Source organism: Ochotona curzoniae, unplaced genomic scaffold (assembly GCF_017591425.1).
Source record: "Ochotona curzoniae isolate NIBS_2020 unplaced genomic scaffold, NIBS_Ocur_1.0 scaffold_4812, whole genome shotgun sequence".
NCBI classification, from domain to species: Eukaryota; Metazoa; Chordata; class Mammalia; order Lagomorpha; family Ochotonidae; genus Ochotona; species Ochotona curzoniae.
The window spans coordinates 2972226-2990607 of NW_024467124.1; the positions used below are offsets into that span (position 1 = coordinate 2972226).

Consider the following 18382-nt stretch of genomic DNA (forward strand, 5'->3'; position numbering starts at 1 on the left):
TTACCCCAAAAATGTGTCACTTAGGTAGAGTAGGCAAGATGAAGTTGTGGTTGCAGAATCTTTGGAGATTTGCAGGCAGCATTTAGTCTCTGCATGAAATATGAGCCACAGCCCAAGCTGGAGACCAAGTCTGACTTCTGCTTCAGCTGCAGGGCTCTGCTGCTGGCACCCTCAAAGTCACCCTCTCATTGGAATCCAGCTACCAATCCTGCCACTTACACAGTGGAAGTGAAGCACATTGTCTTTGCCCAGACTGATCAGCCTCTGCCTGGCTCACCTCCATTACCATAACCATGAATCTGTTTCACTGTTTCCTTTAACAACTCTTGAATTTAACATTATCTCCAAGTGCTCAAGGCAGCCACTCACCTCCCTTCTCACCTGAATTTCCCATTTGTTCTGTTACTCCTCCAGCATCTCCAGAATGAGTGGGGCAGGGAAGGTCATTGTCAACAGAAGGACCATGTTACTTTCCAGGAAAAGGAGACTGAATAGAAAATAAACTTCCTTTCTTACACATACATACTGAATCTCCTTGCTGTTTCTTAAATGCAGTTGCCCCTCTCTATCCATGGGTTCTTCTTCCACGGATTCAGCCAATCGCATGTCCAGATGTGTTTCTTATCGTTGTGTAGACAATGCAATGTAGCAACAGTTTATGTAGCATTTATTCGGTTTTAAGTATCATCAGTGATCTCTGTAGGTGTAGAGTATATGAGGGCCTATGTAGCTTATCTGCAGACACTGTCATTTCCCATAAACAACTTTGGTGTCCACAGATGTTAGTATACACAGGTGTTTTGGAACCAATCCCTGAGGGTGCTGAGGAAAGACTGCTTTTCTAGAATGGTATAGAACTGGCTTCCCTTCTATGCCTGCCACTCTTACCTAGACTATCGTGACAGGTATCCAGGTGCTACTATGCCCTCCCCCCAACTGATTCTGAGAGTCAGGCTATAAAGACGACTTTCCCCAACCTTTGTCTTGACACTTGCCCCATTAAGAATTAAGAAACATCAGTAGCTAGAGCAGTTTTACAAAAATCTTCCTTTGATTGAGTTTTTACCAAAATAATGCATATAATGTGATCTATCATGAGGCCTTGTTGTATAATAAATGTCTAATAAGTTTATATTCTTATTCTGAAATATGATTCCTAAAAATGTTACCCCTAATAATAAGATTCTGACATGGCATATACAGCTCAAGTCTCTTACCTTGCCACCATTTGCTGTTGTTGTAGTTGTCTCAGGTCAAAGACCCTTGGACTAGGATCTTTGCCCTGATTTCAGTTTATTATCTGCCTCCTGCAGTGCCGTGCAAACAGAGGTATTTTGTACATATTTATGCATGGAATGAAATAGCTTAGCCCCCTAATCCCAGCTTCAACTAAAACCAGATACTGTTTGGATGCTTGTGAAGCTGTGATAGGTAAAATGTGTTTGGCGGTGCAGGTGCAACTTAGTATGTGGATATGAAATATTAAAATTCTTGTTTAAAAGCATGCGAGGCCTGAGCTTTTGGATATTTTCCTGTCAGACAGTCAGACTGACTCGTCTCTATTTTCTTTTTTTCTCCTGATTTATACATTATGGCTCATCCCAATAAGTAACCATCCAGATGGCCAGTGTTCCACATTCCATTTCATGCCATACAGAAAATGTGCCTTTGTTTCTAAAGATCTCTTCTTTACCACATGTTCTATTCTTGCAGCATCTCAGTACATTGAAGAGTGAAAATTTTAAAACCCTAAACAGCTTAAGTTCACTCAGACTGTTCTGCTTTCCCTACATATTCTTTTCCATATTTGGTCAGTCATGTTAAAGATGTCACATGAAGAAGTTAATACCATAAGTATTCATTTGAAAAAATCACTCAGTAAGTGCTAGCCACTGTATCCGGCACTCTTTCAAATTCATCTTCTTTAATATATTCAAAAACCAACACAGTACCAGAGAAAGTTTGCTATATAGAGATTTATTTATTCATTTATTTTTGCATTTTATTTTATTTTTTGAAGAGTTATTTATTTTATTGAAAAGACAGATTTACATAAGAAGGAGATGTAGAGAGGAAGATATTCTGTCCGCTGATTCACTCCCCAAGGGTCACAATGGCCAGAGCTGAGCCAATCCGAAGCCAGGAGACAGAAGCTTCTTCCGAGTCTCCCACACGGGTGCAGGATCCTAAGGCTTTGTGCCATCTTTGACTGCTTTCCCAGGTCACAGGCAGGGAGCTGGATAGGAAGTGGAGCAACCAGGACATGATCCAGCGCCCTTATTGTATCTCTGGTATGCAAGGCTAGGATTTAGACAATAGGCCTTGGTGCCAGCTCCTTATTTTTTATTGTTGTTATTTTCAGTGCTACAGTTTTGTAGGTGTAGGGATTCCCTCTTCTACCTCTCCTTTAACCCTTCAATTTCCCCCTCCATTTCCCCCCTCATATTGTTTCAGTAGTCCTTCAGAGAGAAATAAAAAGAAAAAGAGATATCTTCCATCTGCTGGCTCATGTGACCAAAATGGCCAGAGCAGGCAAAGCCAAGCCTGGAGCAAAATAAACGTATGTTTTAATTCTGTTTTCCCATGAGCTATTTGTAGTACCCTTGTAATCCAAAGAGTTCATGAACTTTATCCATTTCTCACACATGGGGCAGGGTCTCCAGGTGCTTAGGACGTCCTGTGCTACTGTCCCAGGCATAGTGGCAGAGAGCTGGATCCCAAGTAGGGGAGCCTGGTGCCTGTATTGGATGCCAGCTTTGGAGGCAGCAGCTTAACCCAATATGCCCTCATTCTTCTTCTTTGAAACTTCATAACTCTGTGACTTTGCAGGACTGCAGTCCTGTGCCTTAGTGTTGTCATCTGTTAACTGCACATAACAATTCATGGAAACATTGTGACTTTTGGCTGGCATCAAAGTACACAAGGAGAACTTCAAGAATGGTCATCATGAACTCTTTGGAATTACAGGGATACTGCAAATAGTTCATGGGAAAACAGAATTAAAACATACATTTATTTTGGTGCAAAAATCCACCCTGAAATCTATGCAGAGTTTCATTATAGTGTTTATTTTTATAAATTTTGTAAAGCACGCTCATATAACCAGTTTAAAAATTATTATCAGGTTAGTGAAATTAGGTTTTGGTGGTATTTTTGTCAGTTCCTATTCTACTTATTCTACTAAGGATAGCATTTCTTTACATATATTAAAATACAGAACATATTTGCCTTTGGTATGTTAACTAATTTTAAGACAATATAATTGGCAATCTTCCTTAATATGTAACCTGGCTATACATATGTAAATCTGCAAATTAGTTTCCTCAGATAGCAGAATGTTCAGATTGAAAAACGATTACTTTTCAAAGATTTATTGACTTATTTTGAAAGAGTTACAGAGAAAGCTGCTGCATTTACTGATTTACTCTCCAGATGTGCACAGAATGAAACCAGAAGCCTAGGTCTCCAACATGGGCCATTCTCCACTGCTTTTCCTGGGCCATTAGCAGAACACTGGATCAGGAAGTGAAGCACCAGGACATGAACTGGCTCCCATATGAGATGACAGTGTCACAGCTGCTCCATTCATAACTTTTCAAGTATATATGTGAGAGTTGTTTTCTACAGTACAGTGTTGTGTGGCAGATTCCTATGACTTGATCATTACCTACAACTGACTTTGCATGCCTATTGGCCAACTTCCCATTTCTTCTTCCCCCAGCCCCTGGCAACCACCATTCCAACCTCTGGCTTCCATGTGTTTGACTTCATTAGATGCCTCCTGTAAATTGAATCATGCAGTATCTTTTCTTCAATTGCTTTCGCATTTCAGTTAGCACGGTGTTTTTCAGGTTCTACCATGTCCCTTCTCTTTCAAGGCTGATAGTATTCTGTTGTTTGCATGGTTGCTGCCTTATTCAGTTACCTCTCAGCAGCAGGTTGCTTCTTCCTCTTTGCTATTGTGAGTAGTGCCACAAAGTGACTATGGGAATGCTATTAGTTCTTAGAAGTCCAGTTTTCAATTATTTTGGATAAAAACTTCGAAGTAAGATTGCTGAGTTGTGTGGGTTTTTCTTTTCTAATTTTTTTTGGGGGGTGTTTTTGTGTGTTTTCTTTATTGTTTGTTTTAGGAACCTCTATACGCTTTTCTATATTGGTTTCCTTTTTTACAGCACAACCAACAGGGTCCTAGTTTTTCCACATCCACTTCAACATTTGTTGTCTTTTGGTTTTGGGTAACAGCTGTCCTTCCAGGTGGTTCAGCTCAAATTGAAACCAGGTGTGTTTTGTCTCATCATTGCAGCAGAGGGAGTGCAGCAGGATTTCTGCAGATCCTCTTGAATCTGTTAGTGTTTGGAAACATTTAGCTTAAGTAGTTGAAAGATAGGCTAGTTTTTTTTTTCTATTACGTAGACTCTACTCCTAATCTTAGCATATAGGTTTGTCAAGATGACTGTATAAATTTATCACTTTGAGAAAGAAAAAAAAATAATATTGACTTTGGGTTAATATTAACTTGCAACCTGAGTGTTAAATGCCTGCATATGCAGGTAAAGTATATATCTTCATGCAAATCAAAATAACTTCTAAATTTTTCATTGTATTTAGGCCTCCCAAAGGATGGAATTTTTTCATAATGATCCATTGCCAAAATGAATGCCTGTAATTTATAGAGTTTTGCAAGATTGGGCTTGGAACATTTTTAAATTATTTTCCAGGTGTCCTTTGGAATACTGTTTTGGAAAAACACTGTAACATCTGAGTGAGCCCTTGTTGAAAAAAAAGATGATTTTATTTAAAAATCAAAACGAGGAAAAAAGTGCTTGAAAGGACTTTGCAGAAACTAGATGTATTTCTAACTAGAAAATTCCAATTAAAAATAAACTTGACAAATTAGAGTATAAACATAATCTTGACATGTTATAGCACTTAACCAAAATATTATAATTAAAAAGCTGAAAATAATTCATATATATTGATAAAAATGTTCACTGTAACAAAAGAAATATAAACTTATCATTGTAATTATTTTGATGGAGTCAATAATGTGGAATGTTAATCACTTCATTCGTTTAATTTCCTGCTTAATGTTAACTGTTTAGGACATGTTCTCAGATTTTAAACTGCATATTCTGTTCATCAGCTCTACTCAATGCATAAATATACAATTTTTTAAATTTAGTGCTCTAAACTGGTTATGGTATAAATCTGAAAGGCCAGTAGTCGCTCTAGTTGAGTATACTGTCACATTCTTGGAGACCAGTTTTCACCTCAGAAATTTTCACAACCACACAAGAAAACATTTTACTAGACACCCACATACTGGTGTGTCCCATCCCCCCCACCCACATACATTCACCCTGAGCTGTTTTCTGAGACTTGTCCTGAACTGTATAGTTTATGGGAAAATATTATTTAAATATACTAACTCAGATAACATCTTTTGTTCAAATTCAGTTAAAGAGTATCTCTTAAGCCTATCAAAGAAATGTCACCTCTAAGGTATTAATGAATTCACTAAGCTTAATTAGTGAATTAATTTCACTAAACAAAATTAGAGGAAAATTTCACTTAATGTTGATAGATTTCTGTATATAACAGCTACGTAGTTCATATTCTTGACATGGTCTCCAGCATTTATCCGGTATTTAAAATTGTGAATATTGTGAGAACCGAATCAAGCCCCGTGGGATACGTTGTGATAGTGGCAACATTTTGAGGAAAGGCCGGCTTTCCAGTGCTGCAATTGGGCCTTTGTTTTTCTTTCTTAATCCAGATAAGGAGTAGACATGGCAGAAAGTGAGAGTCTCAGTTAATTCTTCTGTAAGAAAAGTAGTAGCTTTCTAAGAGGAAGCAGTCAATCCAGGGTGGCTAAATGGTGGTGGGGGTTGAGAAAGAAGAGAAGTGCCAACTTGAGCTGAGGTTTGAGGATTTGCTGGAAGAAATCATTTGAGAGATGAAACAAATCGCATGTTGACTGAGACATGGAAAGATTTTTTTTTTTCTGGCACCGCTTTGAATACAGGGATGATCATTTTCCAAACATCAGATATATAACTGCTGCTTCAGAACCTGTGCTACTGGGGTGCTGAAGCATGAGATGGCCTGGCGTTCAACAATTCACATCGACACTAATAATGACCTACGATTTCTTTCAGAGTTGTGTGATTTTAAAATTTTTTTTAGAATTTTATGGTTCAACCTATGATCTTTAAGAAACTTTATTGTAGTTGAGAAGATGAATATATATAAACCGTAATATACTGAGGAAAAATAATTATAGAAAATGGAGAGTGTACGTTAAACCAGAGAGCAGTGTGACCAGAGCTTTGGTCATGTAAGCTGTGAAGATGGAGATCACATGGAGAGATGACTGCAATCTAATAAGACAGGACTTTCAGTTCCAACAAAGTAATTTCAGCTTGGCTCTAAGCACTCATTTGTAGCAATTGGAAGAAGGAAAGCAGAGGCTGTTTCCTTCTGAAATGCATGTGCCATATGAAGATTAAATTCCTGTGGCTAACAGTAGTATGTATCACAGAGGGATAAATTAGAGTTGGAAAGAAATTGCATTTTTCAAATGCACACAGGCCCAGGTGATATAGTAAGCTGTGTGCAGCTAGTACAGCAGTACAACCTTCACCCTGTCACACTGAGGGCACTCTCATCTTCATGTTGCACAGAGGAAGTCATGAGGTAGAGAGCGCGAAGACTGAGGTAGAGCAAGGCTGAAGTTTAGTCTCACCTGTATCCAAAGCCTCTTGAGCTGCCGCAGGACTCCCTGGTGCTTCAGGATAAGATAATTTGCTTTGAGAAGTAAAGAGCACTTCACAGGGAATCCTAATAAAGTTTCCTAATGTTGAAAGGAGAGTTGGTGGGATTTCATTTTGGGAAAGACAAAACAGAACCACCTTTCTTTGTTCCTCCCTCTAAAATGTGAACATCACAGGGAACAGAAAAAAAGCACACTAACTGGGGATGCAGAGATCCAAGGACAGCGCAATAATGAAGTCTCTGAGTTTTCCTCCTCTTCATTGATCTTGGACAGGGTGTCAGAAAAGCCAGAAATCTGGAAAAATCTACAGAAAACACAAGAATATCTTCCCTCCCCAGTCCTGACCTCTGCAGTCGAGCAACCAGGGAGGGGAAAGTCTGTCAATACCAAAAACTTACTCAGCAACCACCCACTCCATTCAACACCAAATGAATGCATCACCTCCAAGGAAGATGTGACTGAAGACCTGTAATGAGGCCCCACATTCCCATGCACTACCACCACCACCTTCAAGGTGGTGTGAGAAGAATCTGAACGGGTACCCAGGCCATTCATCCATCTTTTGTGGTAACTGTTCCCTTGCCCCGGGACACACACACATAGTGGGAAACCTGGGTGTACACCAACTATGCCAAAGTCAAACAAAACTACAGAGAAAAATCTCTTAACACGGTAACTTGTATATGGGAATCAAGAATAGAATTGAAATTGCAATCCAGAATGCATATACACAGGCTGGGTTACCTCTGGTACATCCAGAGAACAGAGACTGATTGGGAGTCTTACTACAACAGACCTACACAAGTTATTACTAAAGGCAGGTCGGTGGCACTTTTGCTACCTCTGGAAGGTGACAAGCTCTGAATGGCAGCAGAACAGTTTCCATATGAGGCTGGTCTTGAGACAGCTACTGGGCAGATGTCCATGACTTGTATGTTTCCTCCTTCTCTCTGTGGTGTTGTAGCGGGGAGTGACAGGGTGATCCACTTTGTGGATTTTCACAAGTGTAGGAAGATGTCCTCTTCAATTCTGACAGAGGAGTGTCAGCACCTTTTTGCAATCCAATTGTAGCAACACTACCCTGTCTCTGTAGGGCTGGAGCGCATGGGTAGAACCAGCACCCTCCTGGCCAGGGAGGTGTCAGCAGACCTGGTGATGGGTAGAACCAGCACCCTCCTGGCCAGGGAGGTGTCAGCAGACCTGGTGACGGGTCTGAACATCCCCACCTCCACTTAACAGTGTGGCTTTCACCTAAAACAAAAGGCTTACAGTGTCCCAGATACCCACATTTTAACCAAAAAACACTCAGCACACCATGGGCCTGGAAAATCTCAACTTGAAGGAGAAGACGATCATGGAGCTGATACATGTGCTGGAATTATCTCATAAGAACTTTAAAATAGCCATCATAAAAACTCTCCAAGTAGCAGTTAACACACTAAAAACAAATGAAAAGAGTCTGGCCAAAGGAAAAGCTCAATGAAATGGAAATCAGAATTGACAAACATGATAACTACTATAAAAGGAATAACTGCTATTTGGGTTAGAACAGGCCTTGTTAAAAACTCATGGAGTATTTAATTTGTACTAATATCAGGGTTGTGTGTGAATTATCTCACTTAGTTTTCACCATAACTCCTATGAGCAAGTGTTACCATCATTATTTTATAAGTGAAGAAATGAAAAATGGAGGTTGGATAAATTGTGGAATTCACTCAGTTTTTATCTGTTGTTAAGTCCACACTTTTCTCCACCACAGCAAGCTGGTATAGATGCCAAAAGTTAACTAGTAATTCTCTTCCACTCTCCTAATTGTCCATTGTTGGGAGAGTTTGTAATATCTGGGATGATTCTACATAATGAATTGCTCTAGAGAAATGTGTTTTTACAACCAAAGGGGTTTCATCCAACTCTTTGGATTCTGAGTCTTATGCATATGCAGATTTGCTTAATTCTACTTATGAAAAAAATTTTACTTCTCATACTTCTCTTATACTCTGTAGACATTCAATTTTCTAGTACTTGAAGTAACAATTAAGTAAAGGTGCCAGCTACTTTATGGGAAGGAGTTAGTGAGAATTAGGAAAATGTCTCATTTTAATACCACAAGTATTTGAAGAAAGTAGATTCAAAGTCCTGGGAATCTTAAATGTACCAGTTGTGTTTTCCTTTTGAATGTATGAGAAAATAAAATGTAAGTCATGTTCCATCCTGAGCAGATTCTGAGCACTACTGGGAGCTCGTCCTTTCTCTTGGCATCCCAGCATGTGTCCTTTATAACTCTTCTTGATCCTCAAAGACGTAAAAGTCAGCAACAATTTAAGTCATGTGTTAGCTTTTAAAAGTTTGCATAGAAAGTATTATAGCTACCCTATAATTTTAACAGTCTGCTTTTCTGTATTTATCATGTCATTTGGTGCCATCTAGCCAAGAAGTCAGTATGTTCTCAAGAATAAAAGATTTTCATTTGACATCTTTATACTATGAGAGGTCTTGAGAAAGTTAGCGAAAATAATATGTTGTCTTTAAGTTCCATCTTTTTCAAGAGTCCTTTGAAGCCCTCCTCGCCTCCTACAGATAAGATCAGACTACCCAAGTATAAAGGACAACAGAATTCTGACAAGGAGTGGACTATGCTTCTGCAGTTAAATGATAGTGAGAATAAACAGAGCCAATTCTTACTAGGAAGTAGTGTGGGATAGGGGACGCTATTGCGTCTCTTAGTACCAGGTATGATGTGCATACTTCCCTCAGCAAGAGCCACCTGTGGTCAGGATGGTACGCTGGCTGCCACCAGGCCACATGGGAGGCCAACAGCATTTATTGTCTCCTTCCTGCCCATTGGCATCACTGAATCCATCTCTCTGCCTAGTCTAAAAATCCTCTTGTGGGCCCGGCGCGGTGGCACCTTGCACGCCCAGGATCCCATCTGGGCGCTGGTTCTATCCCGGCAGCCCCGCTTCCCATCCAGCTCCCCGCCTGTGGCCCGGGAAAGCAGTCGAGGACGGCCCAAAGCTTTGGGACCCTGCACCTGCGTGGGAGACCCGGAAGAGGCTCCTGGCTTCGGATTGGCATAGCATCGGCCGTTGCGCTCACTTGGGGAGTGAATCATTGGATGGAAGATCTTCTTCTCTGTCTCTCCTCTCTGTATATCTGCCTTTCCAATAAAAATTAAAAAAAAAAAGAATTAAGAAAAAAAATCCTCTTGTGCCCTGACAGAAATGACCTTTCAATGATTCATTTACTCTACCCTTTGTTTCTGGGAACAACCCCCTTCAGACCTTGTCTTTCATAAATACTTCCAGATTAAGACCCCCACCCCCCCACCGACCCCCTGCCACTGACTGGTTAACTCTTACTCCAAATTAAGAGATGACTCTCCAGCGTTGTCTTATCGATGTCCCAGAAGGAAAATAACTGATGGGTAAAATAGCAGAATACAACAGAACTGTTCAGCTGCCACTTGGGATGCCTGTGCCTATAGCCAAGGCTTAGGTTTAAGTCCTGGATCTTCTCTGTGGTGCACACTTCTGGAGAAGCTGGTGATGGTTTAGTTGTCTGGGTCCCTTCTATACGTTTGCAAGATGTGAATGGAATTCTTGGCTCCTGCAGGCAGTTGAGGAATGAACCATGGATTGGGAACTCTCTCTTCTTAATTTAAGATAAATAAACAAATATAAGCTGGTATTCAACTTAGAAATGTAACAGACCTCGTGGAATGATGGAATGGTTTTATCCACAGTAGAGCCTCTTTAAAAATTACACTGTTTCTCTAACTTTTCGGTGTAGGAGGGCACATTGCCATGTCTGAGCTGAGCTCCCTGTGGGAGCCATTTGCCTATGTCAGGGATTTCACTTTTCAGGATTAGAAGAAAGATTGTCAACAATTTGACACTTCCTGAAATACTGCTGACTTCTGGGTTTTTATTTATGTTTTGAAGTATGGTACTCAAGAGACTAGTCTGTCTGCCATTTTACTAAAAGCTGTAATGCTTCCAAGTCTTTGGAATGTCATGTTATAACAAGAAAATGGCACTCAGTATTTAGTAGCAAGAGAGGATTTAGAACCTGGAGGTTGCTCCAGGCTGAAGGATTGACCGGAACCCTAATGTCATCAGTAAGTTGTAAGAAGATGGTTATAATCTCATGACCACACTGTCCCTGTTTCATGTTTGACAATGTGGCCATTTGTCTTCAGCAGAAAAGGGTAGTCAAAGCAAAGCAGGAGCCAAATTTGCTGCTTCACTGGGGTGTAGGGAAGTAAAACATTGCTGCAGCAAGATACAAGTGTAGCTGAGTGAGCAGCACCTGGGGACCATGAAGTTGGCAGTCAGTGGCCATCATCAAGTCTGATGGGGAAAACCCAAGATGGTTTGTGGGGAAGGGAATAATAGGGATCACTTATAGGTGAGAATCACACAGCAGGCTGGTCAGGGTATCTGGGAAGTGGACCATTGCTTCCTAGATTGGGATCAGGAGGCAGGGGCATTTATTGAGAACAGAATAGGAACCCGGGGTTCTGTAGCAGTAGGCATCTAATTTCCAATCCAGGAAGTAGATAAGATGCTTTAGTCCAAGGCAGATGCCAAGTTAGAAGACCAGAGCCTTTAAGGCTGAGTTGGAATTCAGGCAAAGCACATCGAAAGCATTAGGGCTACTGCTAGCTGCAGGATAGAACCTGTGGACTTAGGATGGGACTGCTAAGATCAGTGGCCCCAAGCATATTTACAGAGAGAAGGAGAGAATATGAGAAAGATCTTCCATCTGCTGGTTACTCCTCAAGTGGCTGCAATGGCCTGAGCTGAACCAGTTCAAAACCAGGAGCCAGGAGCTTCTGGTCTGCATGCTGGTGCAGGGGACCATCCTCAACTGTTTTCCCAGGCCACAAGCAGGGAACTAGATGGGAAATGGAGCAACCAGGATATGAACTGGCATCTATGAGATCCTGGAGCATGCAAAGTAAGAATTTAGCCACTGAGCCACAGCACAGGGTCCACAAGTAAACATTTTTAATTGTAATCACTTTATACTTCTTCCCATTGTAAGCAAAGAGGGCCACTTTTGGAAGTTTGTCTGCTGCTGTCCAGCAGCTTCTTGCTTATTTGGACTGTTGATGGAATTTAACCCACATGTTTAATCAGTTATTGTCATACCATATGAAATTCCTGATATTCAACTCTCTTTGATGTTTTAAGCCTGAAATTTCATATGAATCAATCTGATAGTTCCTGCTGTCTCTTCTACTTCTTCTTTCTTTCTTTTTTTTTTCAAACAACAGATTCGCTCTGTGAATTAAGGAGGAAGAGTGGAAATGGTGTGCTCAACAAAGGAACCAAAGCTGACCAAGGGAGCTGGCGCCTGCACTCTGCTCCACCCCCCAAGAGCTGCAGCATTTAAGCTGCTCAGCTTCATCTCTGTTGAGCTGAAGTTTGAATGCACTGCCACTTATCAGTTGGAAACTCACATTTTACCTTGACTAAAAGAGCTCTAAGTCATGGCAATTTCAGCTTGTGTCAGAAATTTTCTAATGGAACTGTTTTTTTTAGAACCATATTTGGCTAAATCCCAAACTTCAGAAGTTAATTTAAAGTGATTTTGTCACATATTGGATGCCAACATCAGTCTTTTTGTTCATATGTGAGAAGATTCTTATGGAATCAAGCATGGCTTTAAACCCACAAGCACAAGTTTATACATATACACACAAGTAAGGGCCTGGGTTTGCTAACCGGATACCATCTCTTTAAGGTAACTGCTTCCTTGGAGAGAAACCGGGCAAGCACAGAATGACAATCCAGAAAGGGACTCCTGGTGGCCTAGAACCCCGGGTCTGAGGTTCAAAGCCATGCAGACAATTATATCTGAAAGCTCCCCCAACCCCACCTTACGTATTTCCCTTTGTCTGTCATCATTTTTTTTTCTCAAAATCTTCACCAAAAATCTTCTGCAAAGTAATTTTTTAGTCATGTAGTTTATTCTTTTGAACTTCATGGACCTCACACGTCTGGCCTCACAACTGGGAACTATTCCATTGTAGTGACACTGCTGGGGTTCCGTCCAGTTTTTTATTCCTCATTACAAAAGAGAAAAAGCAGCGCTGGAATAAAATTAGGAAACAGGCAAATTATTAAACATCTAGATGAACCAGTTTCTGATAACGGTCAAAGGAGAAAAAGTCCTCTCTGGGTGAACAAGTGCTGAGCAAAATCCATGAAGGTAGCCATCTCTGTATGCTGGGCACATACACTGGGAGGGGACACTAGAAGTACCATGTGCCATGAGTGTGAGGTTAAATAATAGAAAGTTTTAGAAAGTAGAGTAGAAAGTTTTCTACTGTGCTCATGGTTCAAAAATCTGAAAGGGGAAGTCTGTGCTGCCCTGTGATGGGATCAGTGAAAATGAAGATGCACTTGGTTAAAACTGCTCTCAGTCTCTGGGTAGGCTGATGGCTTTCAACTTGTATCTCCCTTTACATCTTGCATCTCTTGCATCTCTTAAATCTCCTGTGGTGCAGCCTTGATTGCTGCAGTGTTGTGAATGGAAGCAGAATTTCCCCTCCCAGCTCTTCACATTTCTTCTTCTGATGGTGCTCAAGTCATTGCCCCAGTTCTGCCCACTTGATTGGTAAATATCCATTTTGAAGATGCCCATGCAAATGAATCTTTAAAATGAGGATAGTCATAATAAGTTTTATGAAAAACTATGGAAGAATTTTACAAATCAGGTCCACCCTGATTTGGGCCATTGGCCTGTCCTCCTGCCTACCCCAACTGAATTCCAGATCTCCATTCAGCACATGGCTTGGTACTGAAGTCCTTCTGGAAATGGATGGCTTACAGGTCGTTTTCAGAAAACTCAGCTTTTAGGCCAAGGAACATATGCTTGGTCCTTGATTTTTGTCAAGAAAAATTTCCATGTATTCAAAAGACTAGTAGGTATCAGATATCAGCAAAATTACAGTTAACAGGAAGTGAATTACTAAATAAGGCACTCCTGCCTGTGTTGATGTGTTTGACCTCTGGCTCACCTAGGCGTAATCCATGGTAATACTATGATGCTAACAGCAGCTACATCCAGGCCTGTGTGTGTGTGGTACTTGTGTACCTGTACGTACTCCTATGGGTATGTGCTTTTTGTGTTTGTGTCTGCATGCGTATGTATGAGTGTGTATATCCCTGTTTTTGTGCACATGAGATTTCTCAGGGGCACAACACCCTTATGAGGTCTGTCTGCCTGTCTGTGTCTGGGAAATCCTCAGAAGCTCAGGCAGGACACCTTCTCCAGGGTAGTGCACAGACGACGGGTCATGCCTATACTTCCCTTGCCACTGGCTGCCTAGCTTGCTAAGCAGCAGTGGAAATTTGGGGCCTCCTTGGAAATAGGGACCTGGGACTGCCACTTAATCTGGAAGCAGGCCATTTGCCCTTGCATACCGTCCCGTCATAGCCTGTTGTTATGCCACCCACGTTCAGGATGCAGTTCCTGGCCTTGGCTGTTGTTAGGGGCAAGGAGTCAGACCAGTTGGGCCCAGGTCACTGCTCTTTGACCTGCCAGGGAAAACTGTAGCTCCCAAGTAGCTAGGGAGGGAGTTTTAAGGGCCTTAAACAGATATGCAGATGCTGTGTTTCTGGAAGTATGAATATTAAGAAATGAAAAATAACATTCTCAAATGTGTTAAATATTTTTAATTACCCATGGCATTTTGTGACGTCATGGTCAAACCAGGGTATAAATTCTGGAGGATACATACTTCGAATCAAGTATTACATGACATTTCCCTTGCTCTACAGGAAGCCCATCCGCGTGCTATTCTTAGAATTTTATGTTTCCCACGTTGTAAAAGCCATATGTGCTGATGAATCTGCCTATAATACTTCCCTGACCGATGTCCACGGTTCTAGAGCTTGAGATTCACTTTAAAGGCACATGAAAAGACATTGTTATTTGATTGTGTTCAGTGAGAATGTTTCTATTCAGTTTCTAAGCATGAGATGTAAGTATGTTCCAGTGATAATAGACCCCTGATTTATCACTAGAGACTGACAAAAGTGCTTTCATTTTTATACAAACCAGCGCTTTTGGCTGCCCATATTCAGACATGAACTTGAAAAAGGAGACAACGCCTCATGATCGTTTGAAGGAGCAAACGCAGACAAATTTGGAATCAGACTCTACACAGTCAAAACAGAAAAACCTCCGTAGTTTGAACTTCAATGGAAAACATCAGTCCAGGTAAGAAACTTTCTGAAAATGTGAACCAGACCGTAAACCACGAAGAGTAACACAAATTGGAACAAAATAGAATGAATTTGTTAATGATAATAATTTATTGGATTTTTTTCAAACTAAGTCTTTGAATGTCTGGATGTTGACCATATGAAGTCTAATCTGCTACTAGTCTCTGTCATCTTTGATACAGACAAATCTCAGATGTGATCTTTGCTCATTAAATTGTTTCCATTTATGTTTATTCCTAACACATTATCCTATTGTTTCTATATATATAAGCTTATGATTTTGAGTATCATTTTCAATCTTTATTTTCATATACTTATTTTCATAAGAGCTTATAAATACAACTTAATTTGATATTTTTTTATCTGAGGGAGTAAGCAATCTTTTTTTAAGATATATTTATTTTTATTGGGAAGGCAAATTTACAGAGAGGAGAGACAGAGAGAAAGATCTTCATCTGTTAGTTCACTCCCCAAATGGCTACAGCATCCAGAGCTGAATTGATCTGAAGCCAGGGTCCCAAGGCTTTCGGCCATCCTCCACTGCTTTTCCAGTCCACAAGCAGGGAGCTGGATGGGACACAGACTGGCACCCCTATGGGATCCTGTGCTTGCAGGGGGAGGATTAGCTAATTGAATCATTGCCCCCTAGTAAACAATCTTATTAGCCTTCCCAGTGTTTGCATGAGGAGGACTAGCCAAATGAGCCATCGTACCAGCCCTAAGGAAACAATCTTAATAACATCATTTCTCCAAAGGGTCCCATATGCCATGTAGGGAATTGCAACCTTAGGTAAATAATGGACAGCCTGACAGAGAATGCCAAAAGAGGCTGGGCAAGGAGTGAGAAGCAGGAGTTTCCAGCCCTGCTGCAGGCAGAAGGTGGTTGTGTCCAAGGCCCCTGCCCCTCCTGCACAGCAGAGCCCTGTTCCTTTTCCCTGCACACAGCAAGTGAGGAGGCTCTGCTGCTCTGGGGCATGGAATTGCCCCAGATGATGTATACCCCACTCCCTGCAGGTGTGAACTGCGCTCTTATTTCATACAGATGTATTTCAGAGTGTTTGAGTGACACTTCAGTTTTGTAGAATAGCCTGTCTGAGTGAGACGATTCTCCCTGGGCTGCAGGTTCATTTTCCTCTAGATGGCATGATCTGTTTCCCATGAGTACACACGCATCTCTATTTTTGCAGCATCGCTTGCATCTTTATTATTTGCTACACACCCACTCCTCTTGTTGAAACTTCACAGGGTCTGCTTGTTCCTTACTGCTTTTCACACCCACGCTGTTTACAACTTAAGTAGTTGAGAACTTCAATGTCCTTTCCAATTCTTTGTTGAGAATATTTTTTTCTGTTTCTTGGTGTTTTTTTTTAAACTGTACTCCATGGAAGAGGGTTTATTCCAAAATTATCAATAGTGTATCTATTAGCTGTCTTTCTTTTCTTTTTACTATATCTTATTGTATTTTTAAAAATACAAATCTAGCCTCGCTTGTAAATATTTCTGACATTCCTCCTCAGTGTTAAAAGCTGCAGAGACTAAACAGGTCTTTGAATTTTTTGAAAAAAAAAATGATTACACTGTTGTATTCTCTCAGAGGTTAGCTAGGCCTTTTTTTTTTTTTTTTTTTTTTTAACAAGCATAAACCTATTGCCTCCCTTGTATGGAAATCCACATAGAAATTTACCTTTCTTGGTATGTTATCAGGTACTTTGCGATCTTTGAAAGTACTTTGCGATTTAGATTGTCAGATAGATATGATTACTGCAGATAGAAGGAGAATATTAGTTGATGATGGAGCAGAAAATTTTAGTTCTGCCACATCTTGAATGTGGAGAGCTGTGTATGTCACTGAGGGAGTGGCGTGGGTTGTATCATACACTTCCTGAATCCCTGCGTCTTCCTTCACTTTGAAAACAGAAGAGCCAAACCATCCGTGCACTCCAGCCCAGCTCATTTTTTTTTCTAATCAATCATTGTGACAGAATTTGAGTGCACAATATTGGGAGTCTTGCTCAGGTGAAATCCTTCCCCCCCAAAAACTCCAACACATCCTGATGCAAAGTCCAGGGTGAAGAAAAAGAAGAACAAGGAATAGTGGGAGGGGTCCCCAGACAGTACCTGGAGAAGTGGGATATTTTTCCATGATATGTAGTTTTCCATGATGGTTCTGGAAAGCTCCCATCTGTAGACCGACAGTGCCTAGAAAAAGGAGTACCTTGCAGTTGTTCTAACAGTTTACTGCCGTCCACTGCTGTGATTGCCATTTCTCTGACCCAAATCTGTACTCTTGAAATCAAAACCAGATGGTAAATATTTCATTTTTATTTCTTCCACATGTTGAAAAGAGGTGTTTTTGTTAACTTGGCTCCTGTTTAAGGAGAGAGTTGGAGTTTTAATTGGTAAAAATTACAACTACAGTTTCCACTGGCCTCCAGTCAATCCAAGGAGCACGAGCTCTGGTCCAGGCTATGTAATTGCTGACACAGATAGCACTTACCACCTCAGAAGCTCCAGATTTCTTACCATTTGGGTGCAAAATATAAAACTAACTCTGCCTTGACATTCTTCCAGAATCAATTAGACATTGCTCAGAAATTTAAACAATTTTGTCTTTGCCTTAGCTGCACTCAAGTTTTGTGATTATTTTTAAATGTATATTTACTCATATTAATCTTTTGGGGAAGAAGCAATTATTAGCTAATTGATGCCTCCTCTGTATAATTTAGTAGTGGAAATGTTCTGTTTCTGTCACATTTTTAGGAAAGGGTCATGATTTAAATTAGAATAGATTATATATTGCTAGATGTTTGCAAAATGTACTTCCGAAACACTCAGGTATGCATCTTCTGTTAATTTTCCAAAGTCAGATTCAGGTTAGGCACACTTACTAAAGTGTGTGTTTTTCCAACTTGTGTAAGATTCGTGAAATTAGAGATGGTGTTCTTTGTACTGATAAATGTGTGTTATAGTATATTCACAGAGGCTTGGGTTGGAGCAATGATCTTACACTTGGGTTTCTTTTGCTTGGATGTGTTTCCTACTCTGTGTGTGTGTGGGGGCGGGGGGATGTATTCCCTACTGTGTGTGAGGGGGATGTGTTCCCTACAGTATATGCATGTGTGTGTGTGTGTGTGTGATGTGTTCCCTACAGTGCATGTGGGGAGGGGATGTGTTCCCTACAGTGCGCGGGGGTGTGGGTGATGTGTCCCCTACAGTGTGTGCATGTGTGTGTGTGTGTGTACACGTGTACATGTGGGGGATGTGTCCCCTACAGTGTGTGTGTGTGTGTGTGTGTGTGTGTGTGTGATGTGTTCCCTACAGTGCATGTGGGGAGGGGATGTGTTCCCTACAGTGCATGGGGGTGCGGGGG

General features: G+C 40.9%; 1 protein-coding gene across 1 annotated transcript in view; it reads left to right on the top strand.

Annotated features, from left to right (window-relative positions):
• The window catches only part of L3MBTL4 (L3MBTL histone methyl-lysine binding protein 4), a 347858-nt gene that overhangs the window by 228482 nt on the left and 100994 nt on the right, over nt 1-18382 (top strand). Inside the window, exon 13 of the mRNA XM_040970594.1 lies at nt 14849-15007. Within this exon, the coding sequence (XP_040826528.1) occupies nt 14849-15007 (159 nt within the window). The remainder of the gene's footprint in view (nt 1-14848; nt 15008-18382) is intronic.